This window comes from Euprymna scolopes, chromosome 1 (genome assembly GCF_053919585.1).
Source record: "Euprymna scolopes isolate OS-2025 chromosome 1, ASM5391958v1, whole genome shotgun sequence".
NCBI classification, from domain to species: domain Eukaryota; kingdom Metazoa; phylum Mollusca; class Cephalopoda; order Sepiida; family Sepiolidae; genus Euprymna; species Euprymna scolopes.
Window position 1 is genome coordinate 191,427,143 of NC_136482.1, and position 27,814 is coordinate 191,454,956.

General features: G+C 36.2%; 1 protein-coding gene across 6 annotated transcripts in view; it reads right to left on the reverse strand.

The window, feature by feature from the left end:
* The window catches only part of LOC145278388 (kelch-like protein 26), a 258,637-nt gene that overhangs the window by 3,206 nt on the left and 227,617 nt on the right, over positions 1 to 27,814 (reverse strand). The window contains exon 1 of one of the 6 annotated variants that reach the window (XM_080130657.1): positions 23,785 to 23,912. The exons of 4 other annotated variants lie outside the window; for them this stretch is intronic. Coding sequence is in view for 1 of the 2 variants with exons in the window: in XM_080130654.1 (XP_079986780.1) it covers positions 6,257 to 6,272 (16 nt within the window). In the remaining variant the exon portion in view is untranslated. Of the gene's footprint in view, positions 1 to 6,256; positions 6,288 to 23,784; positions 23,913 to 27,814 lie in introns of those variants that run through there. One more of the 6 variants, XM_080130654.1, reaches the window with a different exon arrangement.

The following is a 27,814-nucleotide window of genomic DNA, read 5'->3' on the forward strand; positions in this document are numbered from 1 at the left end:
TGCTGAAAGGGGGGGGCAATAGACAAAGGAACAGGAAACAATAGATAGGAAGTAACAAGCAATGAATCTCTAGGTATTTTTAGATCGAGCTTTTTAGAGTTGACAGGACGATAGAAACTTATAGATAAAACAGGAAAGGCAGCTTCCGGTAGTAGTCGGGATGGGGGGGGGCGACCTCAAATACCAACGTAGAGGAGACAGTTAGTTGACAACTAGATGCCCGTTGGGGCGGATGGAAGTTGGACAGTGTTAGAGTTGACTGTGAAACAGAAATGGAGACGAACGTAACATCGATAGAACGGAGAGTAGACACACACACACACACACACACACGTCCAACAGTCAATTTATATGTGAACATTGGCGTTTGTGTTTTTCCTTTCTTTGTTCCACGATTTATTAAATTTCTACTTTTGTGAAACCACGTGTGTTCCCATGGACAGTCGCCAGCGAGAAAATGATGATCCGGCCATAAGAGGAATAGTCGAACGAAAAATCCACGATACACGACGTTGGGAGTCAGCGATTTGTCGGGCCGCGCACGTCTGGTCACACTTTATAGACAAATTTATCTTTAGTTGACCTTTGACAACTAAATATTTTCGTTTACTAGCCAAATAGAAAAGTTACTAGCCAAACCCACATGATTTTTAGAATATGACATGTTCATTCTGTGACGAGTATGTACATCATAAAGATTTTTCTGTGTGTTTTTTAAATAAGTGTAATTCTAAATATACAAAAATTTTTATGTTGATACTTGAAGGTATAAACATTCGGATTTCTTCAGATGTTTTTTTAAACAGCCTTTATTAAAAAAAAAGTATATTGTTGTATTAAATTTTTTTGTTTAAATAATTTTACTTTGTTCGTTTTATTAAAAAAATTGAAAAAATATTTTTCACTCAGCCTTTTTTTTACTGAGCTTTGGAAGATTGTCAGTGAAAGAAATGCAATCACCAAAAGATATTTCATTATTTCTAGTCGGCACTTTGCAAAATCACTCGCAAATGCGACTGTTTCACTTGCAATGTAGAGCATTGACAATGTAACTGCCAACCTTCTTCAGACGTATCCTGTAGAACCTGGGAATCTGTGAACAGAATTTTGAACAGAGCCATAGTGTAGTGGTTACAGTACTCGGAAAAATTCAGTTGACATTCTTCTGAAGCTTGAAGGTTCAATACCCAGTGTGAGCGACTAAAAATACAATTACGAATTATTTAGGACTTCTATCTAGTCATGACTGATGAAACGAGAGCATGCCTGTGAATTAAATAAAGGATTTTGATCGAAATTCCATGTAGGTTCCTGAATTCAATAGAAACATTATAGAGGTCTGCAAGACAAGAAGGTTGGAGGTTACATCGACTGAAACGTTGTGAAAATAACACTCAAGATGAGAACAGTAGTCTGAAGAATTCAAATAATACCAATTTTTTTTTTTTTTTTTAATTGCAATTTCACCCCAAACAAGACACATTGCCACTTTGCTGTAGGGGACTACTATCAGGGACATAAGCTACAGGGGTACTATGTGGGGAGTTGGGCAGTAAGATGTTGGTTCACGTTACACTTGAACTTCTGCATGTCAGTACAGTTGGGGAAGCAGGAACTCGGAAGGGAATTCCAAAGTCCAGCGGTTCTGGGGAAGAAACTACTGGAGTAGAAGGCTCTCTTACATCTAGGGATCTCAACTGTGAAGGGATGGAATTTTGCTGCTTGTCGGGTTTATCGGGGGGGGGGTACTTACGTCGAGGGGGCACAAGTGCTTGCAGTTCGTCAGAGCATTCACGATTGAAATACTTGTAGAATAGGCAGAGGGATGCTACATTACGTCGATAAAAATTTAATAGACATTTACACGAGTGACATTTCTTTTTTTTCCTTTTTTTTTAGTTTAAGGGAAGGATGATCCCTATTTTATATTATATTCAAAGTTGTTAAAATAAATAATTAGATAACACTGAAAATGATAGTCAAGATTAAAAAGAAAATTCTCCCCAAAATTTACGACTTCATAAAAAGATTTTCCTCATGACAAACAAGTGAAGAATGAAATAATTTGTATTATTTGGATGCTTTTAGACTACTGTTTTTATCTCAAGTGTCATTTTCATAAGTTTCAGTTGGTGTAACCTCCGACCTTCTTCAGGCGTATCTTGTCGCACTTGGGAATCTTTCTGTTGAACTCCGGAATTTGGACTGAATTTTGAATGGAAATCTTTATTTACTTTACGGGGGTAGCATGTTCTCGTTCGGTCAGCCATGACTGAATAGAGGTCCTTCAACATTTTTTTTTATTGCATTTTCACCCCAAACACTTACAGTGCCACTTACCTGTAAGGGGCTACCATCTGAGACATAATTTGCAGGATTACTATGTAGGGAGTTGAGCAGCAAGATGTCTGTTTACATTACACTTGAACTTCTGCATGTCAGTACAGTCAGAGAAGCAGGAACCCAGAAAGGAATTCTAAAGTCTAGCAGTCCTCGGTAAGAAACTATTAGAAGGCTTTCTGATATATGGGGATCTTTATAGTGTAGGGGTGAGATTTTGCTGCTTCAGGAGAATATCACTTTTTCAATTTATTTTTCTAAGTACCCTAATCACTGTGGCATGGGTCTTTCGGTCCAAATTTATGTTATCAAAGGCAAGATAAGTTACTTTTCTACTTATCTAGTTAAGTTTTTAGTGTTTTTATTTACTGTAAAATGTTTAATCGGTTTGAAAAACATGCAGTGTTTATCAGTATATCTGAAAAAGACAAATGGCGGATACCTCGCTGTTGATAGGTTAAGTTTGGGAAAATGAGTTCAACCTAAAAAATTATACAAAATACTGTTAGAAACCGACCGAATATATGTCCGCCTATGTCACAGTAGTGAATTTCTAACAGTATTTTGTAAAGTTTTTTTAGTTTGAATTCATTTTCACAAACTTAAGGTATTCAACAACGAGCTAGCCGCCATTTGTCTTTTTCAAACATACTGATAAACACTGCATGTTTTTCGAAATGATTAAACATTTTATATTAAATAAAAACATTAAAAACTTTTTCAGATAGGTAAAAAAAGTAACTTATCTTGCCTTTGCTAACATTTATTTGTTATATATTTGTTTTTTGACAACTTTTTCGAATCTATGTGTATAGTAAAACAAACCCCCAATTTTGTTTTTAAATCAAAATTTTTTTTTTAAATAAATAAAAACTGAAAATGATTATCAAAATCAAAAAAAAATTCTACCCATAAGTTATGATTTCATACAAAAAATGTGCTCCCAACACACAAGTGAAGAATAAAATAATTCAGTTCATAAACATTGACAGAACCTCACATCCATAATCACAAAAACAAACAAAAAAATACAATAATAAATGTTATAAAGAATGGATTACATGAACAGTATTGGGAGCTTTCAGATGAGATTTTTAAAAGAGTCAGAATTACTTGAAATTATATTGATGAAAAAGCATTCATTTAAATAAAAAAAAGTTTCATTTAATAAATTCCAAATGTTTACTTTAATAATTCAAAAAGTAAAAAAATAAATAAAAAAAATGAAACGATTTAAAAAAGACAAGCTGCGCATGCAGTATGTGAGATGACACCACAAAAAATAGTAAAGAAATGATGAATATGAGAAGTGTGAAGGACCAAGCTTGCCTTCACATTTTCGCCAAGTTTCAGAAAAATCTAATGGATGGTGCAAAAGTTATGGGGTAAAAAGTGTCATTTTTCCAATTTTGGGGCATTTGTGGCCCCTTTTGAGCTCCTGGGACCCCGAATCCCTGTGAAAATGGACAAATGATGCAGTTTCACGCCTTAAGACATGTATATTTGAATTCAGCACCATGGAAAACTACTATATAGACATGCATATCAAGTTCTTGAGTAATACGAAAAAAGAGCTCCAAAAAGGCATGTTTTTTAGCCCTAAAAGTCCCAGAGTGATATGAACCAGAATTTTGCCAGGGTCACCCATACCAAATTTATATTAAGAACAATAGCCTCCACATTTTGACCAAGTTTCAGGAAAATCTAATGGATGAATCAAATGCTGTGGGGCAAAAAGTGTCATTTTTGGGCATTTTGGCCCGCTTTTGAGCCCCTGGGGATGCCAGATCCCAGTGTAAATGGATAACGGTGCAGTTTCAAGCCTTGACATATGTATATTTGAGTTGACCACTGTGGAAAATCAGTATATAGTCAGACATATCAAGCCTTTGTTGAGAAATATGAAAAAAAAAGCCACAAAAAGAGGCGTTTATAGCACTAAAATTCCTTGGGGATGCGAACCAGAATTTTGCCAGGGTCACATATAATGGATTCATGTTAAGAACAATGGGCTCCACTTTTGGCAAAGTTTCAGAAAAATCTAATGGATGGATCAAAAGTTATGGGGCAAAATGTGTCATTTTTGGACATTTGGGGGCATTTTTGACCTCTTTTGAGCCCCTGGGGGTGCAACGGGAATTTTTGTAAAAAAAAAAAAATTTTTTTTTTACTGTGCACATCTATTTAATGAAATACAATTTGTGGCAAAATTTCAGGAAAAACTAATGGACGGTTATCTGGCAATCGTCCGGACTAACGGATGCACAGACGTCACTGAAAACATAGGTCCCTCTCCGATATATGGGGGACCAATATCTTCTTTTTTTTTTTAAACATGAAACTAAAAAATTTTTTTTTTAAATTATAATTGAAATAGGATTGTACTTTTTATTTTCTTTCACACATGATTAACAGAGAGCATAACCAATAACCAATAAGAAAGTCAAATTCACTTGAGAAGAAAAAGAGTGTCAGTAAGTGGAGAGAAAGGAATCTTGTTTTTCTGAATATTCCACCCGAAACGTTGAATCTAAGCAATACAACTTTTTATGGGGGTCAAACTTTTATGCCTGTTGTGTCAGCCTGTGAAGAATGTATGAAATGTCAAGACCTGATTCACAGTTGAAAGAGCTTTTTGATTTTGAGTAATTAAACTATGACATACATAGGCAATTTTTATAGGGACTAAACAATGGCATCCACTGATGATTCAATATTGTTTTATTATTGACGGGTAACCTATATCTTAATCTAAAATTTTTCTAAACCATTTTTTGTCCTCTTGACTGAATTTCAAAGTCATAACTAAGAATGTAGAAAAATCAATGAAAACGTTAAAATCATCTTAATAAAAACAATATATATATATATATATATATATATATATATATATATATATATATACTAGCAGGAAGATCCGACGTTGCCCTGGATTGAATGATGATCAACAAATTTTTCACACTCATATTTTTATTGTCATCAAAATCGATGAAATCGCCCATTTTTCAATCAAATTGATTGATTGCCTGCTCTAGCTCGAGACCAATTCCGGTGCACAGAAAAGAAGCTTTGCATGCCTCTCCACAGTAACTTAAACCACAATATATTAGTCTACATTGCACTGTAGAGAACCTACTGTTGATTTTATTAAATTATGTTTTATAATGACTTGAATTTAAGTTTAAAATTCAAAAGTCAAGCATTATGCATCATTTATGCTCCAAACAGAAACATTCATTTCGAACACGCCTCTGTCATATCAAAGAACCTACTGTTGATGCCTGGCCTTACTGCTTGTGTGGTGATAATGGCTTGAATTTCAGTTTAAAATAAAGAAGTTTAGTATCCTGGTGCAGTTGCACTTTAAACAAAAATATTCATTTTGAATGTGCCTCTGTCATATCAAAGAACCTACTGTTGATTATATGTTGGTCCTTTCAGCTTGTGTGGTAGTAAAACTTATCAAATGCACTTGTGATGTTAGGTTGTGTAAAGTGTTAACTATGGTCAAAATCCTTCATCGGATTATTACGATTATCGATAATTATCAAAGACATTCCAATACAAAACCTATCTAAGAACACTGCCATGCACATAAAATATCTGAAATTTAAAAAAAAAAAAAATCGGGCTTGCCGTTTTTGAGTCCATTGGGAACGAGTTTACACAGAGAGACAAAGTATATAAAAGTAGATATATAAAGCAAAGTTGTACATATGTGTGTAGTGTATCATGGCATCACAGTTAAATGGCTGATCAAAGAGCCAAACAAATTGCAGATTTAGAAATATAATGCTGACTAGTTTGACAAGTCCCTACTTATAATTCTAATGAGTGACGAGGCCGTGATCTCAAACCGACAGCCAAACGCGCAACAGTACAAGTTAAAAGAAATAAAAAATATTCTTGTTATTACCAAACCTCCTCTCCATGAAAATGCAACAGGTTCACTCAATGGTCCGATATGTTGTCAATCAGAAAGAATTAACAGCAAGAGGAAAAAGAGGAAGAAAACAAAACAAACAGAAACAACACTCGCTGTCACAACAAAGTATGCAAGCAGTAGTTTAAATTTCAAAAGTACGAACCCGTGGCGCAGTGGTTAGAATACTTGAAAAAATTGTAAAAGTGATATTCTCTTGAAGGTTCAATTCTCAGTATAGGCGATCGAAAAATACAATTACGAATTACTTAATACCTCTATCCAGTCATGGCTGACAGAATAAGAGCATGCTAGACTCGTGAAATAAATAAAGTGTTCTGTTCGAAATTCCGTCCAACTTAATTTTATTTTCAACTGAAACTAAAATTTCAAAATTACACAAATCTTTATTTCTACTTTTATATGAAAGGCACTTTGTGTGTGTGTGTGTATGTGCGTGTTCCCTATGGACTCCAAAACGGCTGAGCCAATTTTGTGAAAATTTCACACAAATGTACTTTATATGCCTGGAATATTTTTAGGTGAGTTATGTACTGGAATGACTCTGATAAGTATCGACAATCCAAAAAATCTGATTAAAGTCCGAATCGTACCTTATACATTATAAGTTATAAGTTAACATCCTTATACAACCTAATATCACAAGTGCATTTGAAAAGTTTTTATCACTGCACAAGCTAAAGGACCCAGCCTATAAAATCAACAGTATGTTCTTTGATAAGGCAGGCATGCGTTTGAAACAAATGCTTTTGTTTAGAGTACAGTTGAATCATGATACTTGACTTTTGCACTTTAATTCAAACTATTATATAAAAATAATTTTACAAAATCAATAGTAGGTTCTCTACAGTGCAATGTAGACTAGAACGTATTGTGGATTAAGTCACTGCGAGGAGGCATGTAACACTCCCTCTTGGTGTATCGCGGTGGGTCCCTGACGAGATCAGGCAATCAATTGATTTGATGGAAAAATTAGTGATTTCACTGATTTTGATGACAAAAAAAAATAGAGGAACATTAGTTGATTCTCATTCAATCTCGGGTGCTAGTTCACTATAATATTTTTTTTCTAATATAATACATTTTATGGAAAATTAAATGTGGAAACAAAATCCAAATGTTCAGTGAAAAGGTCTGACTAGAAACTATGAAATAGTGAGAAAATGTGACACAAGGGTAGAAAAGTGGGATTGAATATCTTAATAAAAATAACAATACAGTACTAGTATAAATTGGAAGTAAAATTATAAGCTCTGGCGTGTTCAGTGTGTATAATAAAGTAAATAGATATATGGGCAGATTTCCAGCCGATGCGAATATATGGAGGTTGTAGGTATTAAGTATGTTTCCACTTCTAATGAAGATATCTTCAGCTTTCGTTTAAAAATCATGAAGTTGTATTCCAGGTTCCTGCTTCCTCAACTGTACTGACATGCAGAAGTTCAAGTGTAACGTGAACCGACATCTTGCTGCCCAACTCCCCACCTAGTACCCCTGTAGCCTGTGTCCCTAATAGTAGCCCCTACATCAAAGTGGCAATGTGCTTTGTTTGGGGTGAAAATGTAATAAAAAAAAAAAAAAAAAAAAAAAAATTCTCTCTCTCTCTCATATATATATATATATATATATATATAATAAATGAAAGATAAGGAATAAAAGTTATATCTAACTTTATTATATCATCAGAACAATAAGGAAAGGTTGATGAGAAATTTAAGAAAAAAAAAAAACTCTTTAGGCCATGGCATTTCGAAGCTAAATGCTTCTCGTCAGAAGAGGAGAAGGGCCAGAATTATACAAAATGCAAATAGAGAAAAAACTTAATGATATTTAGAAATGAAATGAGAACGAAGGAATAGGATAAAATATCCTTTCTACATTGTCTTAAAAGAAATGTGCGCAGATGCAACACATTTCAGATAATGAGTCAGATTTCAAACTTTTTAATTTAAAAAATTTTTTATGAAAATATTCTTTTCAAACTTTACTTTTACATTATTGCAACAGTTGGCAAAAAAAAAAGAAGTGCTTTCACAATCATTTAATGTTTCTAATTAGATTCAGACCCCCCCCCCCCCCCGTAACATGTGTCAGAGTCATGTAGATCGACATCGTTTTTGCCTCGCACTTTTATAACGCCCGGCTGTCTTTGATACAAAATCAATCAAGTTTTCCATTCAGCGGGTTTTTTCTTGTTCAGTTAAATACAACCTACAATTTACGAGAATAAATTCAAATGCATGAATGAATAGCCAACCAAATCGGTATAAAATAGTTACCCTGTTTTTTTTTCTTTTTTTTTTTTTTTTACAAGGGTGTCACCACTTATCAAGGCCCAGAGGCCACTCGAGGATAAGAGTTAATAGGTATACATTAGTCATTGTGATTTTAGCATAGTAAACAGTGGGAATTTTGTAACTTGGATTACTTAGGGGGACGATTCAATTAGAACTTGTTCACATTGGACATTTTCTTTTTTTATTTTTTTTCATAGGTATCAACTCAATATCAAGGCCAAGAGGCCACTCAAGGATAAGGGTTAAAGAGTGTACAGTAGAAATTGGACAATATAACAATCATTAGTAATGAAAATTTGTTAAATTTGATAACTTATATGGAACGGCTCATCAAGAACTTATTTACGTTAGACTTGAAGACAACCATATTGTAGTCAGCCGGAAAGCAGGAAAAAGGATTAAAGCTCTTGCAGATCCGAAGAGTTTGGAGGCTATATCACATGTAATATGGCAAAGCAAGCAGATACCAAAAAGACTTTGCTGTGGATTTTAAAAGAAATGTGCTTAGATGCAACACATTTTGAATAATATGTCAGAGTGCATTTTTTTCTTTTTTAATTTAAAAAGTTTTCTTGAAAATATGATTTTTACCAGGTGCCTTCAATAAGTTTCCAGACTTTTTTTTTTTTTTTTTTTTGTACAGGCATTTAAAATTGTTGTAAACTCTTGAAAATGTATTGGCTGTGACGAGAATCAACATCTAGCAGCACATGCCCCCCCCCACAAATGAAGTCAGAAACATTAATAGAAAACACCACCATTTTTGCTGTCACAAATTGCAACCTACGCCCCTCCCCCATTATTGAAGCGTTTTTCATTCGAACAAACAAACCCATCTTCAACCAAGTTCCATACACAAGAGGAGAGAGAGAGAGAGAGAGAGTATACTTAAATGCTTTTGAAACGATTTTAACTGACTTTCTCAATAAATTGTAATTTTGTAACTCATCAACTACCGTACAAGGACTCATGAAAGTCGAAAATGTTTGCAAATATGGCAAGTTTTTGTTCACACGCGAGCACATTTGTTCACTTGACTCGCCAACTTGAAAGGATAAATCAGAAAAAAACCCTGCAATTTTCACTGTTGTTTAGTGAAACATACATACATATATATATATATATATATATATATATATATATATAATGTATATTTTAAAAGTTTAAAAAAATATATGACTTAGGTGCCATTAGCTAGAATCGAAACCAAAACATGTAGATTTCCAACCTTATTCGTTAGCATCTGAGACAAATCCATATGCATATCAAAACTTCAAAAATTAACATGATTAAATGTATATTTGCACATGCATAGAAGATACATTTTTAACAAACTTGTGTATGTTAAGTTCAATTTTTGGAATTTTGACCCATTAGCAAATACTTTTTCTGACTAAAAACCAAATCAAGTTTGTACTACAAGTCCAAATCCTCTATATACCCAGTTTCAAGTCTGTAGACCAAAAATGACAAAGTACACAGGTAAAGACCATTTTGCACACACACACACACACACACACACACACACACACACACACATATGTAGAGGTAAATTCTAAGTTTTGAATTAAAACATATACATACAATATCTCCATTACATGAGGTTACCAGGTTACTACAGGGATACATGTATGCAATTTAATTATTATAGACACAGTTGAATGACTTAGGCCTTGCTTTTATTTTATATATATATATATATATATATATATATATATATATATATATATATATATATTATAAAATATGAATAAATAAATGTTGTTTTGAGGTTTTCGATTATATGACTATAATATTGCGTTTATATAGGTGGGCCACATACCTGCATATTTAGGTGCATTCCAAATGTACGCCGCATCATTAGGAATATATATTTATCATAACCGAGTAGCCTCACATAATGGAGATTTGGTGTGTGTTTATAACTCAGAATAAAGGAACCTATAACCAGTGCCCGTGAGTGTTTTACTCTTTTCAAAAAGTTTCATAATGTCACTTCCATAAAATATATAAATGGATCAACTGTAGTTAAGGGCAACCCAAAGGTTCCTTTAAAGAGATGTAGCACCAAAGTTTTCCCCGGATTGCTCCACTTACTCTTGATCCTTAATTTATAATGTTGTGTGTTTAGCAAAGAAACATGAATTACTATTTTTTTTTAAAATTCGTTTGTACAACTCAACCAAGGATTGAACCACTAGTTTTCCAGTCCACAAACATTAAGCATTATACCAAATGCGCCATAATAAATAATGATGAGTGCTTTTTCTTAATGTCACAGAAAAATCACCTTTACACTTGGGAGGTAAGATTATGGGTCAAAATTAAAAAAACAAAAATAGCCACAGAAACAGCAACAACAACAACATGGCGTCCAAGGACCCCAAAAGGTTGCACAGATGCATCCCTGTGCCGGTTTTACAAGTATTTTAATGGAATGTGCTCTGCTGAACCTTGTGCCACCATGTTGTAATATCTCTGATTAATCTGACAAGCAGCAAAATCCCACCCATTCACTGTTGAGATCTCTAGGTGCCGGAAAACCTACTCTAGTAGTTTCTTCCTTTGGACTGCTAGATTTTAGAATTCCCCCCCTGTTTCCTGCTTTCCCGACTGTACTAATAATCTGCAACAGTTTAAATGTAATGTGAACAGACATCTCTCAGCTGAACTCCCTACATTAGTCTCCCTGTAGATATGGTATCAAATAGTTGGTTGATTGGTTTTTGTTTTACGGCATACCAACCCTTTTCAAGTTATTTAATGCCGAATCCAAAGATTTTGAAGAAAATTTTTTTAATAGAATATATTTGTTGTTTTCAAGTTGGTTTCTATTTAACCCATAGTTGGGACCCTAACAGGTACTACCACTCTGGGACTGAGTGGACCTGGGAGTAATGGCAATTAAAGGGTGGTGCCACACTCCCCAAAGCCTGCAAGCTGGGGCCTCACCACTGGATATAGTTTAAGGTTATATCCAAGACCAGTATCAAATAGTAACTCCTTCTTGGTCGTCTATCGTTATCTGATGATAACAATCTTCTTGTGAGTCTGGTGATGTTTAAATAGTCACATCCTTGACCCACAGGTACGGTCACAGATCGGACATGTGAAGGAGTTGTCGGGTGGAGCAATGATTGCCTGGTGAGCATGCCTCTTTACACGCTTTGCTGTATTCGCTACTCCTCAATTCAATACACTCCCTGTGAGCAGAAGGAGTGCCAGAGATCCCAACAGGAAGCAAGCTCCTTTAGTGAAGAGAAGTCTAATCTAGAAGATCATTGGCATCACACGAAAAAACAGAGTACCGCATACAGAGGTATTGAGGAAGGCAGTGTTGAGCCCATCATGATTCAATACCAACTCAGGTGACTGAGGCACATAATTCAATTGCCTACTCACAGACTACTTTTTTTTTTTTTTTTTAAACTATTTTACTTTGATTAGTTTTAAGAGATCAAGGAGCTCTATCATAGGGTAACACTTTATTTCATAACAATTAGAAAATCCTCTATGGTCAATTACTCCAAGGTTGACGTAGTGCCAGTGGGCAGAGGAAAAGTTTAAAAGACCACATTAAGAGTAGCTCCTTATGTCCATTTGCAGAACATTTTGGTCAATGTAACCTCCAACTTTCTTCAGGTATATCTTGTCAAACTGGGAAATCTTTCTGTTGAATTCAGGAATCTTCACAGAATTTCAAACGGAATGGAATTCTTCATTCAACTAACGGGAGCAGCATACTCTTGCTACATCAGCCATGACTGAGTAGAAGTCTAAACAGAAAGATTTCCGATATGTGTTCATTTGTTTTCCTGTCGTGCCTGTTATAGAGTGTAGTGTCATCAGCATATATATCCATCTCAGAGGCAGTTTTGTCGGGGAGGTCTTAAAAAATAATCATACTTATTCAGTTTACAGTCAATCTCCATCAACTTTGCTTCTGCACGTAGATATAATACAAAGGCAAAAACTGCCAGATGATTAATTCAAACAACAGAGTTCCCTTCCCTATGTTAAGAATGGCTTTCTATTTAGATATGAGGGGGGCATTTCACATTGGTATAGTATATTGAAAGTCATTTCCTGTAAAAAAAAAATCTTTGATTTAATAAATTTTAAGTTTTCATTGAAAATTGTCTTCTGACAGCTGATTGGATAGCTGCTTCAGCATCTTCCAGCTGCTTACATAACCTGCCAGAAGATGCCAACATGAAGTTGCCAGAGATTGAGTCATAAACTAGCTAAGTACCAGAATAATAATATTTAACCCAACAAGCAGCAAAATCCCACCTCTCCACTGTTAAGATCCCTAGATACCAGAAAACGTTCTACTCTATTAGTTTCTAGACTGCTAGAATTTGGACCCCCCACCCCCCCGCATTTCTTGCTTCCCTGGCTGGACTAACATGCGGACATCTCGCAGCTCCACTCCCCACATAGTCGCTTTTAGACACAATTCCAATTAGTAGCCCGTCATGTTAAACTAAAGTAGCAATGCACTTTATTGGGGGGGGGGAGTTAACTAACAAAAAAGGATAATATAGAAATAAAGATTTATTGTTTTTAGTTTTGCAAGAAAAATATCTTAATAGATACGTCACAGTTTATGAATTTTTTTAATGAAATTGCGGTGATTGAATCGCAAAGTGATTCTTATGAACGCTAAAATGCAAATGTTTCTGATTGTTTACCCTCTTTCCTTCTCTGCTTTGTTGGAATTTGCTTTTCTCCTCACTTAAAGCTAAAAACTTTTAAACATGAAGGTGTTAAATCAAATGATTTTAAATCAATGGAAATATTTTCAAACCTCCAAAAAGTAACACCTATCTGTGAAAGTAATAAACCGGTGCAAAGTTGGGAACTCTTATAATGGCAAGGAAACAGGCAGCCGACTGAAAGAAAGGCATTAAAAGGCTTACTCAACACCTCAACTTAACCTTTGGACAAAAAATCTCAATGACTCGTGTATCCAACCCAATGCCACGCTGCCAAATATTCAAATATATACATATTCACACAATGAACATTCTTAAATATAACTTCAATTCATTCAAGTTCTTTACCTAAACACATTACTGAAAAATAACTTATGTTCATTTTCTCGTATAAAATGTTTTGTTATAAAATTACGTATTTCTCCTATTTCTTTTTCACCAAACTGTTTATATTATAGGCAGTTGTTGCTATCTGGTGACTCTTCTATTATTTCAATGTTTCATTTTATTTTCTTTCATTTTATTTTGCATAGCTGTTTATATAATTATTTCCAGAGCCACACAACGTCGCAGCTCACAAGAGCCATGACAGCCAACAAACCGAAAGTCTAAGACCCAAGTTTTGCCCTCATTTTGAGCTCATCAGTTAGACACATTCAAACTCAGGATTTGAAACCTGAGCCTCTTAAGCACACTATCAACTGAGCACACACACACACACACAAGAAAGCCTATTAACTGGCACAGAAAAAGCAAACTGTGGCGAAATATGACAATGGATTGAACCTACCTTGTACTGAACAAGGGAATGAGCTACAACCCAAGCCAACGTCTTGGGTTTCAAATCCCAAGTTTGAATGCGTCTCAAATGAGGGCAAAACTCGAGCTTTAGACTTCCGGTTTGTAGTCTGTTATGGCTTTTGGTGACGTTATCTGGCTGTGGAAATAATTATATATTCTCTCACATTCTGAAGATTTTATTGCTGACTGCTCGCTAAGTTAGTATGTCGTGATGGCATCATCCTTATGAGTATAACTTGCTATGTCACGCTTACTTACCACGTTCTAAGCCATACTACCTACTTGATATTCAGTCATGTATGTCTTCGTCCGTAGTGACTCGATATGCAAACCAATACAGCCACTTTAGAATGGACCTTCGTATTGGAACGCTCTGACAAATATTTTGTCATCAATCGCAATGGCAGATGTGACTTGATTGCAATAGTTCATACTAAACTAGACTTCTTGAAAAGCTTGTATGATTCAACACTTCCTTTGACCAGCTTTTCCGATTCAGAACCCATCATCACACCCAACCTTGATCCGATCGTCATGCCCAATTCAGACACCATCATTACCCTTTTTTCTCGCACACCGCGTAATGAACCTAACCTGCACCTTCCAGACTGAATTTGTACCTGCACCTGAGACCTGCACGACCCAAAGTGGTTGTCGTATGGTATTTCCTCGTAAATACGCAGACTTTCACACTTCTTGAAAATTTTTTTGTTCTGTATACACATTGACTATATAGATCTGCATGCTCATTCAATTTTCTTTCCTTTAGCTTCCAGCTATCTGGGGGGGGGGGTTCATTTCACACACAGCAAACACACGGACACAAAACCTGTGACAAGAAGGTAAATATAATTACCACCCCCTTGATTCTGGCAATACGATTTTCGCCACAAGGGGGCGTTAGCACCTTATATCCATTTCTGCTTTATCTTCTCTCTCTCTTTTTTCCTGGACACAGACCGATACAGATGCATGAAATAACGTTCCAGTATTTGCGGTAGAAGCTCTCATGCTGCACACACGCAAGGACTCTTTTTATACTTTGTAACATTACTGTAAATAAATTTATATTTGGTTGTATCATATATCACGGCAATCCTGTGTAATCAGTCTTGATTAGAGGACCAAGCGACCTTCCTTATCCTCTACAGATGTCAGCTCTACTCTATAATCAAGTTATCTGAATTGATTTTTCTCAATAAAAGTTTTAAAATAAAGCTGTAGTGTTGTTTTCTTTAGGGCAACAAATTTGTTATTTCACCCTGTACAAGCAACCAAGCAACACCGCCTGAAGAGGTCTGGTTACTTGTAACTGGCTGACAGAAACATGCTCATGAATGTGTAGCGACATAAGTGCTTATGTAAAAAATAAAAAGTATATATATACATTATATATATATTAGTGAGACGATTCCAATATTTTTACCAATTCCATACAAAATTCCCAATTCTGATACAAGTATCTATTCTAATCTATATATAGAAAAGCGAAAATGTGTGTGTATGTATGCTTTTTGTGTATGTCCGCGAAAGGCTTTTTTCCGAGAAGCAATCGGTCGGCTCACTTCTCCTTAAAACGATTTATATCGCATCTAAATGATAATATTTAAGAGCTACGAACAGGGGTCGCGTGTGTATTTCATTTGCCTGACTTTTACCAACTCACCGTTTCGGAAAGCGAATGATCTGGCTTGCAGCGCAAAACTAGGTTAAACACCACGCCACTTCCTTGCACCTGTTTATTTCACTTCATAAACATTCACTTAACGCCCATATTAGTTCCTTTCCCTCTTGGCCGAGATGGTTAGGTGACTGGCTTTTTTTCCCTTTCGTTTCCACCTTCGCGTCAAGGCTTCGGGGTTCAATCCTACCTTCCTATTAAAACTTTTTTTTTTTCTTTTACACCTCCAAACACCTGGGCAACGCCGGGTACCCCCGCTATGTCTTTATAAATCAAAATAAAGTTGTTATTCCCAATTATGTGAAAAATTACATTGAAAACATTGCCAGGGCCACTGCAAAGAAGGTAGGCTCTCTCTACTGTGCTAGAAAACTACTGACACCTGAAAGTATCCTGTACCTCTATAAGGCCACCATTCGCCCATGTATGGAGTATTGCTGTAATATTTGGGCTGGTGCATCTGCTGCTAGTCTCTCGCTCCTAGACAAGGTTCAAAAGAGAGTCGCAAATCTGATAGGCCCTGAACTGGCATCTAAGCTTCAGCCTCTGTCCCATCGTCGAAACGTTGCATCCCTCTGCCTGTTCTACAAGTATTATAATGGTGAATGCTCTTAAGAACTGCAAGCACTTGTGCCCCCACGACGTAGACACCCTTGACAAACCCGACAGGCAGCTAAATCCCACCCCCACATAGTAGAGATCCCTAGATGTAAAAGATCTTTCTACTCCAGTAGTTTCATCCCAAGAACTGCTAGACTCTGGAATTCCATTCCAGGTCCCTGCTTCCCCAACTGTACTGACATGCAGAAGTTCAAGTGTAACATGAACCGACATCTTGCTGCCCAAATCCCTACGTAGTGCCCCAGTAGTTGCTGCCCCTGATAGTAGCCCCCTACACCTAAGTGGCAATGTGCCTTGTTTAGGGTGAAAATGTAATAAAAATTAAAAAAAAAAACAAAAAAAACATGTAACATATGCAGATATTTTCTCAAACGTAAAAATACATTTGTGGTGGATGATCTATTGATTTTAAATTTATTGGTAGTTTGAAATCAATAAATATTTATTATTACTGCCAGCAGTGAAAGGTTTTGTTTTAAACAAAATCAAATAAAAAGACAATTAAAGGAATCGTTTTTGGCATCGGAAAATAGGCACAAATTTTTCTGATTATGATTAATCATCCCAACATTAATATATATATATATATATATATATATACTAGCATTTACGCCCGGTGTTGCCCGTGTGTTTGAAGGGGTATGTTGAAAAAAAAAAAAAAAAAAAAAAAAAAAAAAAGCCGTAAATTTTTTTTAATTTGACCCCTATTATGACCCCTTAACATTTATTGTTTGGGGCTCAAATCAAGTTATTAAGTTAGATCCATGTCCGAGGAACCTATATCTAAAATTTCAAGTGTTTAGACCCAAAATTCTCGGAGTTTGGTAGAGTTCTCAAAGGTCAAATCGTTGAACCCGTTAACAGCCAAATTTCTGTCTGAAAACCGATCCCAAAGATTTTCCCAAATCTCAGTACCCTGTATATCAAATTTCGAGTCTGTAGACTTAAAATTGACAGAGTTATTGCGTAGGGAAATGTACACAGACAGACACACAGACACATTCACTTTTATAGATATATATATAAATATATCTGTTCATTTTATTCTTTTGCTAAAACAAAGACTTTTTACCTCAATTCATGTTAGTGTGGTTGTTTACTTAACAAAGACGCTCCAAGATGGCCTCTATCTAAGCCAGGTAGAGGCCATCTTGCCACAAAATCAAAATAAAATAGTTAGTGGTTGTGACCCAATGGGTCACAGTTATGTCTCATTTTTATAGATTCTAGATCAACGTTCCGAGTCATTTTCAGCCTTAGACTTTGCATCGGTTTAATAGTTGCTTCAACGCAAACACCTGTGCAGGTCACAGTGTCACTTACAAACACCTTTGCATTAATATCTGATCAACATTACAATGGCCTGTTGTGACAATAGCTAGGATATGACCATGCTAATTCTAATAATAATCAAGTTAGAGTCGGTTGAACAGATGTTGCCGTATCATGAGATCTTGACACAAATTCTCTTTTTATAAACTTAAATGACTTTTTATTAACACAAATCTAACATTATTAACCTTGTAAAATGAGAAAGCAATTTTTTTTTCTGTAAAGTTTATAAAAACATTTGCATTTTTAGCAACCAAATACTCTTTTGTTTATGACAGATTAACCCTATAATGTTTCGTAGTTATGCTGGGATTTCTATTGATGTAATTATGAAGGGTTCTACTATTTTTGAATGAGAAATAAAAGCGTGACAAGCACAACTGCTCATGCTGATTCTCTGCTTGTGCGATATTTAGGCACGTCATTCAAGCAACCTAGGATATTTTATGTCAAGAATGCAATCAAGTTTAATTTAGATGCTTTCTTTTTTCTCTTCACTAATCAAGTTTTTTTTTTTTCAAACTGATTTGGAGAAATTAAATAATTGTCATTTATTTGTATAAATATTTACGATTAAAAAACACTTACCATAAAAATTAATAAAAAAAAATTTACTATTTCAAGAAAGTAAACTATTTTTTCTTTCAAGAGAATTTTTTTTGGTGTTTTCCCCAAGTCTGAAAAATAATCATTTTTTGTTGTTTTCAACAAAAGTCGTTGTAAAGAATAAACAAAAAAAAAACAAAAAAAAAAAAAAAAGAACAGCATGAGCAATTTGTCATGCCTAAATATCAAATGAATAGAGAATCAGCAGGAGCATTTGTCGTGCCTAAATTTGTTGTACATAATTAGTAAAGCGATAATTACAAACTTTTCCCAAAAGTAGTTTTTCGAGCAATATGGAAGAACAACATGATTGAAATATGTCTTCATTTACATTGTTTATTTATTTATTTATTTTTTATATAGGCATCACCACTTATCAAGGCTAAGAGGCCACTCAAGGATAATGGTTAAAGAGTGTACAGTAGAAATTGGACAATATAGTGATCGTTAATGGAAATTCAGTAAATTTGTTAACTTATATGGAACGGTTCATCAAAAACTTATTTACGTTAGACTTGAAGACAACCATATTGTAGTCAGCTGGAAAGCAGGAAAATGGAAGATAATTCCACAGGCGTGCAGTTCTAAGAAAGAAGCTTTGTTCATGGAATCTATGTTTAGGTTTAGGCACAGATAAAGAATGGGAGGAAATTAGTGATAATGTTTTCTGCTAGATGGGTGTTTCTTGTGAAAGTTTGGCGAGGGGGGGACCATAGTGCTCAAAACAACGAGATATTATAAAAAGGCTGACTGGGAAGCTATCAGAGATCTTATCAGAGACGCCCCATGGGGAAATATTTTTTCTCTTCCTGCTGAACAGTGTGCAACCGAGACCACTGAATGGTTCAAAACTGCAATCGAAGCGCATGTTCCCATGCGGAAATTCTATAGCAAGCCCCACTCTCCCCAATGGTTTACTTCGACTTGCGCAACTGCCATTGCTCAAAGGCAGCATGCATTCCGCAGGTTTAATCGACATAAGTCCAGTTCAAACAGACAGAAGTACATAGAAGCTAGAAGTAACGTTAAGAAAGAAATAGCAACAGCTAAGAGGGAATTTACGGAAACCACTAAAAAACGCATCGAAGCACAAAAACTAGGAACTCGTGACTTCTGGAAAATCTATGACAGTGTAGTAAATAATGGGCAATCAACAATTCCCCCACTTACCAACAATCACGAGGTTCTTTGCTCAGCAACCGACAAGGCTAACATGCTTGCCAGTCGGTTTGCCTCAAACTCCACACTGGACCCTCTAAACCACCCCCTACCTCAATTTCCTATGCGGACAGACGCCACGCTAGACGATCTGAAAATCACCCCTGCTCAGGTGCATGCTATCATAAAGAACCTTGACACTTCCAAAGCATGTGGACCCGACCTCATCCCAGCTGTGCTATTAAAAAAGTGCTCAGCCGAAGTAGCTCCAGTTCTCTCCAAACTCTACAACAAATGCCTTAATGAATCTTGCTTTCCGAGCTGTTGGAAAACTGCTTCTGTAGTACCAGTATTCAAGAATTCTAGCGAAAGAACTGACCCATTAAATTATCGCCCTATTAGCCTCCTCCCACTTTTTGCCAAAATATTTGAGACCTTAATTAACCATGCTCTAGTCCAGCACCTTACAGATGCTAAACTTCTGACCGACCATCAATATGGATTTAGACAAGCCCGTTCCACGGCAGACATCCTCACTGTAATCTCTGAACGCATATACCATTCACTGGACAAAGCGGGAGAGGGCAGAGCGGTAGCTCTAGATATATCTAAGGCTTTTGACAGGGTATGGCATGAGGGTCTCCTCAGGAAGATTAGATCTTACGGTATCACTGGTAGAATACTTAACATAATTAAATCCTTCTTAGATAAGAGAAAAATCCAGGTTGTCCTCGACGGTCGTACATCTAAACAATATGATATAAATGCGGGAGTGCCCCAAGGATCTATCCTTGGACCTCTGGTGTTCCTGATATTCATAAATGACCTCCCCGACAACATTGTCTCTGAGATGGGTATATATGCTGATGACACTACACTCTATGGCAGACACGACAGGAAGACGAATGAACACATTTCTAAAGAAATGGCAGAAACACTAGAGGAAGACCTCCAATCAGTAGTGGAATGGGGACAAAAATGGATGGTAACGTTCAATGCCACCAAGACAAAACTGGTTTCATTCAATAATTACAAGAAACCTTCTCTACCACCTATAGCAATGGCCAACGACTCTTTATCTGAGAGTACGTCTCTCAAGCTCCTTGGCCTAACGTTCACAGGAAACATGAGTTGGAACAATTACATCGAGGGCATTGCCAGGGCCGCTGCAAGGAAGGTGGGCTCTCTCTACCGTGCTAGAAAACTTTTAACACCCGAAAGTATCCTGTACCTCTATAAGGCCACTATTCGCCCATGTATGGAGTATTGCTGTCATATTTGGGCTGGTGCATCGGCTACTAGTCTCTCGCTCCTTGACAGGGTTCAAAAGAGAGTCGCAAATCTGATAGGCCCTAAACTGGCATCTAAACTTGAGTCTCTGTCCCATCGTCGAAACGTTGCATCCCTCTGCCTGTTCTACAAGTATTATAATGGTGAATGCTCTTAAGAACTGCAAGCACTTGTGCCCCCACGACGTGAACACCCTCGACAGACCCGACAAGCTGCAAAATCCCACCCCCACACTGTAGAGATCCCTAGATGTAAAAGATCTTTCTACTCCAGTAGTTTCTTCCCCAGAACTGCTAGACTTTGGAATTCTATTCCAGGTCACTGCTTCCCCAACTGTACTGACATGCATAAGTTCAAGTGCAACGTGAACCAACATCTCGCTGCCCTAATCCCTACATAGTACCCCAGTAGATGTTTCCCCTGATAGTAGCCCCCTACACCAAAGTGGCAATGTGCCTTGTTTGGGGTGAAAATGTAATAAAAAAAAAAAAAAAAAAAAAAAAAAAAGATTGGAGCTCAGTCGAGAACTTGCCATGAAAATAATGATAAGACAGAGACAAACTCGAAACATCTGTTCTATCAGAAAGAGATTGCAAGGAAGAGAAAAGGACATCCCCTAAGTCTTTTTTTGAACCCTATCAAGGAAGGACAAGTCCTTTCTAGCAGCTCCTGCCCAGATGTGGCAACAGTATTCCATCCTTGGACGTATCTGGCTCTTATATAGATAGAGAATTGCATCAGCAGTTGAGATATCTACTGGATCGATAGAAGGATCCCACCATTTTTCCAGCGGCCTTGGCAACGGATTTAATGTATGTGTTCCATTTAAGATCAGGAGTAAAGGTCAATCCCAGAAGCTTGTCAAAACATGAGGCCTCCCCAAGACGAGAGCCATTCATTTCATTCATATTTATATTTCATTCCTACAGTTTTTTGTTTGTTTATTTTCATTATGTCTCGAGGTTGACTAGATTGTACAAAATATATTTCAGGGCAGCTATTATGAAATTTAAAATGGCCGTGGATGTTATTGGTGCAAATGCTAATATTGATTACTTTGATTTCAATAGAATCTGAGGATTCAAAGAAATATATTTTTGAAAATCTTAAAAAAAAAAAAAAAATAAAGCAATGTTAATAATTTACATGTAAAAAAAAACAAAAACATTACATGTAAAAAAAACAAACAAAAAAAAATTAAAAAAGTATCAGAAATGAGATCGGATGAGGCACAAATAACGGATGCTGCAAATTCTCAAAAAGTAATAAAAAAAAAAAATGGTTTCATTTATAGACCAGGGCGCGTTGGCAAGAATTCTCAACCAACCAATGGTATTCCAATCAGCGTTATGGAGTCAGAGTCAAGGCAAATTTATTATTTTAAGAGTCAATGAAAAATGCTGTAAAATTTTGAAAAAGAGATGATCACCACTTTGGAAAAGAAATCAAATTCTTTAAATTTCATCCATAAAAAATGAAAAACAGAAAAATAGAAGATAAAAAGAAAATGGAAAAAGCAGAGTAAAAGAAAAAAAATATATATATATATATATATATATATATATATATATATATATATATATATATATATATATATATAAAAAAGCCATAAACTTCTTGATTTGACATGCCTTGAAAAACATGCTTGTAATATTTAAAATGAAAAGGTTATTATACACACACGGACCATATTTAGGAGATGTTTCATGGACTAAAATACGAATAAAATAAAGAGGGAAAGAAAAAAAAACTGGAATTTATATATATATATATATATATATATATATATATAATTTTCCAGTTTTTTTCCTTTCCCTCTTTATTTTATTCAGATTTTAGCCAATTGAACATCTAAATAGGGTCCATTTTTTCTCTATTATATCAAATTTTTTCCACTCTAATAGTTATTTCCTATATATATATATATATATTAGTGTTGACACAATCGAAAAAATTGTGCTTACTTTCTGATATCAAAAACGATTCTTTTATTTGTCTGTATCTGATTTTGTTTAAAACAAAATCTTCTACTGCTGGTAGTAATGATAAAATAAATATTCATTGAATTTAAGCTGCCAGTAGAACTCTCCCCTCCCCCCTTCCCTCCAAGTGTATTTTTACGCTTCAGAAAATATCTGCTGCATATTCAACATGTGCTTTTACAGGTAGTCGGGAATAAATAATAACTGTATTATTTAGGGATTTATAACGAATCAGAATCAGGAATTGTATCGGAATCGTGAAAAAATATTAAAATCGTCACATCACTAATATATATGTGTTTGTATGTGTGTACATATATATATATATGTAGAATATATATATGTAGAATATATGTGTGTATATGAATATATATATATATATATATGTAGAATATATGTGTGTGTATATGAATATATATATATATATGTAGAATATATGTGTGTGTATATGAATATATATATATATATATGTAGAATATATATGTGTGTGTATATGAATATATATATATATGTAGAATATATGTGTGTGTGTATATGAATATATATATATATATATATATATATATTCCATATATATATATATGTGTGTAAGTGTATATATATATGTAGAATATGTGTGTGTATATATATGTAGAATGTGTGTGTGTGTGTGTATATATATATATATATATATATATATGTAGAATATATGTGTGTGTGTGTATATATATATGTAGAATATATGTGTGTGTGTGTATATATATATGTAGAATATATGTGTGTGTGTAAGAAAATATTAGATCAGTCAAAACCAGCACTCATCACAAAGTTTAAATTTCAAGATGTTACAATCATTTAATAAATAAATGAAAAAAAAAAATAGATAAAGAGAGAGAGAGAGAGAGAGAGAGAGAGAGAGAGGGAGAGGGAGGGGAGGGTGAAGTGGGTTTTAAAGGTGAAACTAAAACGCAAATGTTTCAAGAAAAGAAAGTTGAAATAAAACACTCAGACTCAATTTGGACTAATGATTACTTACGTAGGTTTTTTTCTAACTAAGTACAAGTGGATCTAATTCCGTACAGCTTAGTAGATTTTGATTATCTGTGTATTCAGCTAAATGAGTAGGAGGCAAAATGGCTTGTGGTATTTTAGAAAACGGCAACTTTAGACGGACATTTCCTGCAAACCAGTGATATTTCAAATGAATGAATTAACATGAAAAAAAAAAAAAGAAAAAAAAAAAGAGCAGCTAGGATGGAACGAAACAAAAGCGCCATCAACGACAAAATTAAAATAAATGCTGTTCAAAGAGAAAAGTACAAAAGACATTTAATCTTTTTTTTTTTTTAGACAAATGTAAAACACAATCATTAACAAAGCAGACAACCGAAACAATTATTTCCAGTTGAAATTATTTCATCTTATATTTGGAAGTTAACCACTTGACGACGTTTTATGGCATTAAAATAAAATATTATGACTCGTGGAAATTCGTGAAAGAGGAGTTGGGAAGAGGGATGTGAACTTTTTTTTTTTTTACAAGTGCGTGTGTGTGTGGGGGGGGGGGGTCACCACGTATCAAAGCCTAGAGACTACTCGAGGATAAGGGTTAATGAGTGCAAAGTGGCTCAGTGATTGTTTTTGGTTGGAATTGGGAAAAATTGGACTATTTAAAGGGATAGGATAGCAAAAACTTGTTCACATTGAATTTGAAGATGACCATGTTGTAATCAGCTGGGAAGCAGGCCAATGGAACAATGTCCCACGGGCAGGCAGTTCTAGGAAAGAAACTTTGTTCATGGAATTTGTGTTTAGATTTAGATACAGGTAGAGAGTAGAGGAACTTCTTGGTAGTGGTTGTAGCTTGACGAGTGCTCTTTGTGAAAGTTTGGTGCAGGAGGTACTATTGAATGAAGCTCAGATGAACACTTGCTATGAAAATAATGGTAGAGCAGAGACAGACTCGCGATGTCTCTTCTGCAGAAAAGAGGTTGCAGGGAGAAGAAAAGAGCATCGCCTATTAGGTTTCAAATCTGGTTTTAAACTCTATCAAGGCAGGATACTCTGAGCAGTTCTTCGCCAGATGTGGCAACAATACTTCATTTAATGACATATTTGGCACTTATACATGCAGAGGATTGCGTGGAGAGCGAGATACCAAACGGAGCGGTAGAATGACGCAACCATTTTTCCAGCAATCTTGGCAACAGATTTGATGTAAGTCTTCCATTTTAGGTCGGGGTGAAGGTCAGTCCCAGAAGTTTATCGAAACAAGGTGCTTCTTTGGGACAAGAGCCATTCATATGAATTGTGGCCAAAATGGGGAATTTATTTATACAGGTGTGACAAAAGATCAGAATAATATCGGTACTGCCGGTTTGAAATCCAAACAAAAGGAACTTATAGTTTGTTATCTAGATCGGACTTTCTTTCATGTTGTAGTTAGCTGGAAAGCATGCCAGCGGAACAGAGTTCCACAGGTGGGCAGCTCTATGGAAGAAGCTTTGTTCATGGAATCTGCATTTAGATTTAGGTACAGTGAGGAATATCGTAAGAATACAATTATGAACTGCATAAGATTTTTACCTGATCATGGCTGACAGAATGAGAGCATGCTACCTCCATGGATTAAATAAAAAGTCACGTTCGAAATTCCATGCAGATTCCCAAGTTCGATAATCTATAATATAAATCTCACCTGTCTGTTTAAATGTATGTATGTATATATGTTTGGTGGTCAAGGACTGGTGTGGACGTGTGTTAAAAGCACACAGATGTCTAAGCGTCATACTGTGCTTCTCCCAGACAAATCAACCCCACGTGCACGTCGTGACCACTGCCACGCAGACGGGGCTCTGATAAATGGCGAGTGTCCTGCGCCATATAACTGGACTTCCACTGCCTTGTGGGCCAAGGTCCTGACAGAAACCTCCAGAGGAGTTTAGGCCCTGTAAGCTGCGCCATATATGACCAACTGGCGTGTGGAATATGCTCTGGTGCCCAGCAACCTAAGTCCCAGTCATGGATCAAATGGCATGGTGGGTAGAGAGGGCAACTATAAGCCGTGGTGAAGACAATCTCTCTAGAAGGAAAACTCTGATATAAAACCTGCGGTGACTGCTGCATCCAATGATGTGGTCGTGCTCTTCTTTTTGGATCAATGTGGCAGTTGTTTAGAGAGTGGGATTGTCTCAGTGCAAAGTCTTTCCTCACTATAAAAAGCCTCAAGCACAGGCATTGCTTGATATAAATTAGATACACTTTTTACCATCTCGTGTATCTTGATAGCAAAAAGGCTGGCTGTAGCCTAAAACGGCAAAATATTCAATGAAGATGACCAATATAGTTATGAGCATAAATGGCAATAAGGAAACTGGAATTTCCAGGGCTCGGCAGGTGTCTCAGGGCTCCACATCCTGGACCTGGTCGTCATTATGCTACTGCAAGGAAATATATGACAATGACCATCCGCTGTTGGAATGTGCGAACGTTGCTTGACTTACCATCAGCAATAACGCGTCCAGAGCGTAGATCTGCTCTTGTATCTAAGGAACTTCAGCGTTATGACATGGACATAGTTGCTTTGTCTGAGACCATGCTGGCTGATGAGGGACAGTTTTCTGAATTGGCTGGGGCCTACACCATTTTCTGGAGTGGTAGAACAGATGGATGTAAGAGGGAATCAGGCGTGGCTTTTGCTATAAAGACATCAATTCTTTCTAGCCTGGAAGAACCTCCCTGTTGTGTGAGTGACCGGATCATGACTATGAGGTTACCTCTGGTAAATGGCCTGGAACTTTTTTGAGTGTCTATGCACTCACTATATATGCAACAGAAGATGAAAAGGTTGCTTTCTACCTTGCTTTGTGCAGTGTATTTAGACGCACTCCCTCTGCTGACAAGATCTTCATTCTTGGAGATTTTAATGCTAGGGTGGGAAGAGATTTTGAAACCTGGGATGTGCTGGGTAAACACGGAGCAATGGTCTGATGTTGTTGCAGTTTTGTTCAGAGATGGGTTTTAAAATCGGTAACACCGTGCTTCAGCAGAAGGACAAATACAAGACGACCTGGATGCATCCTGGTTCCAAACTATGGCACTTGATAGACTATGCGTTAGTCAGAAAACGTGAGATGAGGGATATCTGCAGTGTTCGTGTCATGCGTGGTGCAGAGTGCTGGATCAACCATCGGTTGGTCCGTGCAAAGGTTAAATGTGTTGTAAAGCCCAAGATGAAGGGACCTAGTGTGGCTATCCCAAAGCGACTTAATGTTGCCCATCTAAGGGACAATATTGTGAGGGAGAAACTAATTAAGGAGATGGAAGAGATTGACTGTGAAAACACTTTGCCTGCTTTTAAGGAGTCTGTCTATGAGGTATTTGAGAGAGTATTAGGTTATTGTGAGCGTAAACATCAGGATTGGTTCAGTGAGAATGATACTGAAATTCAGGCTCTGCCTGATTCAAAGGCCAGGGCATTGTATGCTAAAACGGGGGTGGTTTGACGGATGGTGAGCAAGATCGATTAAAGGACAATTTTAAGGCAATCAAGCGTAAGTTGCAGAGGAGGTTGCGAAACATGCAGGATGAATGGTGGAGGCAGAAAGCTGAGGAGATACAGCTTGCCTCGGATTCGAACAACACCAAGGTCTTATACAGCCTACTGCGTGCAGTTTACGGATCATCCAGATCACTTATCACTCCTATGCGTTCGAGGGATGGTGGGGATCTTCGAGACCCTACCGATATTCTTCATAGATGGAGGGAGCATGTCGATGACCTCCTGAACAGGCTTTCTTACGTTGATCAGGAGTTTGTTTGGTTGATTCCTATCATCATGTATGTATGTCTGCCTAAAACTTTCGACAGAGGCGACGGATTTTCACGAGATCGATATCATTTTGAAGATTGGCCCTTCAGACGACAAATATAGAAAAATTGGCTAAAAATATCAATCCCTTCACCCTCAACTGGGCATTTTTCTACAAGGAGGGGGTCGCTTTTTTTCGTCAATATTTTCGAAACTCATCCCCTCTTTTTGATTGACTAGCCTTAATTTAAACCAT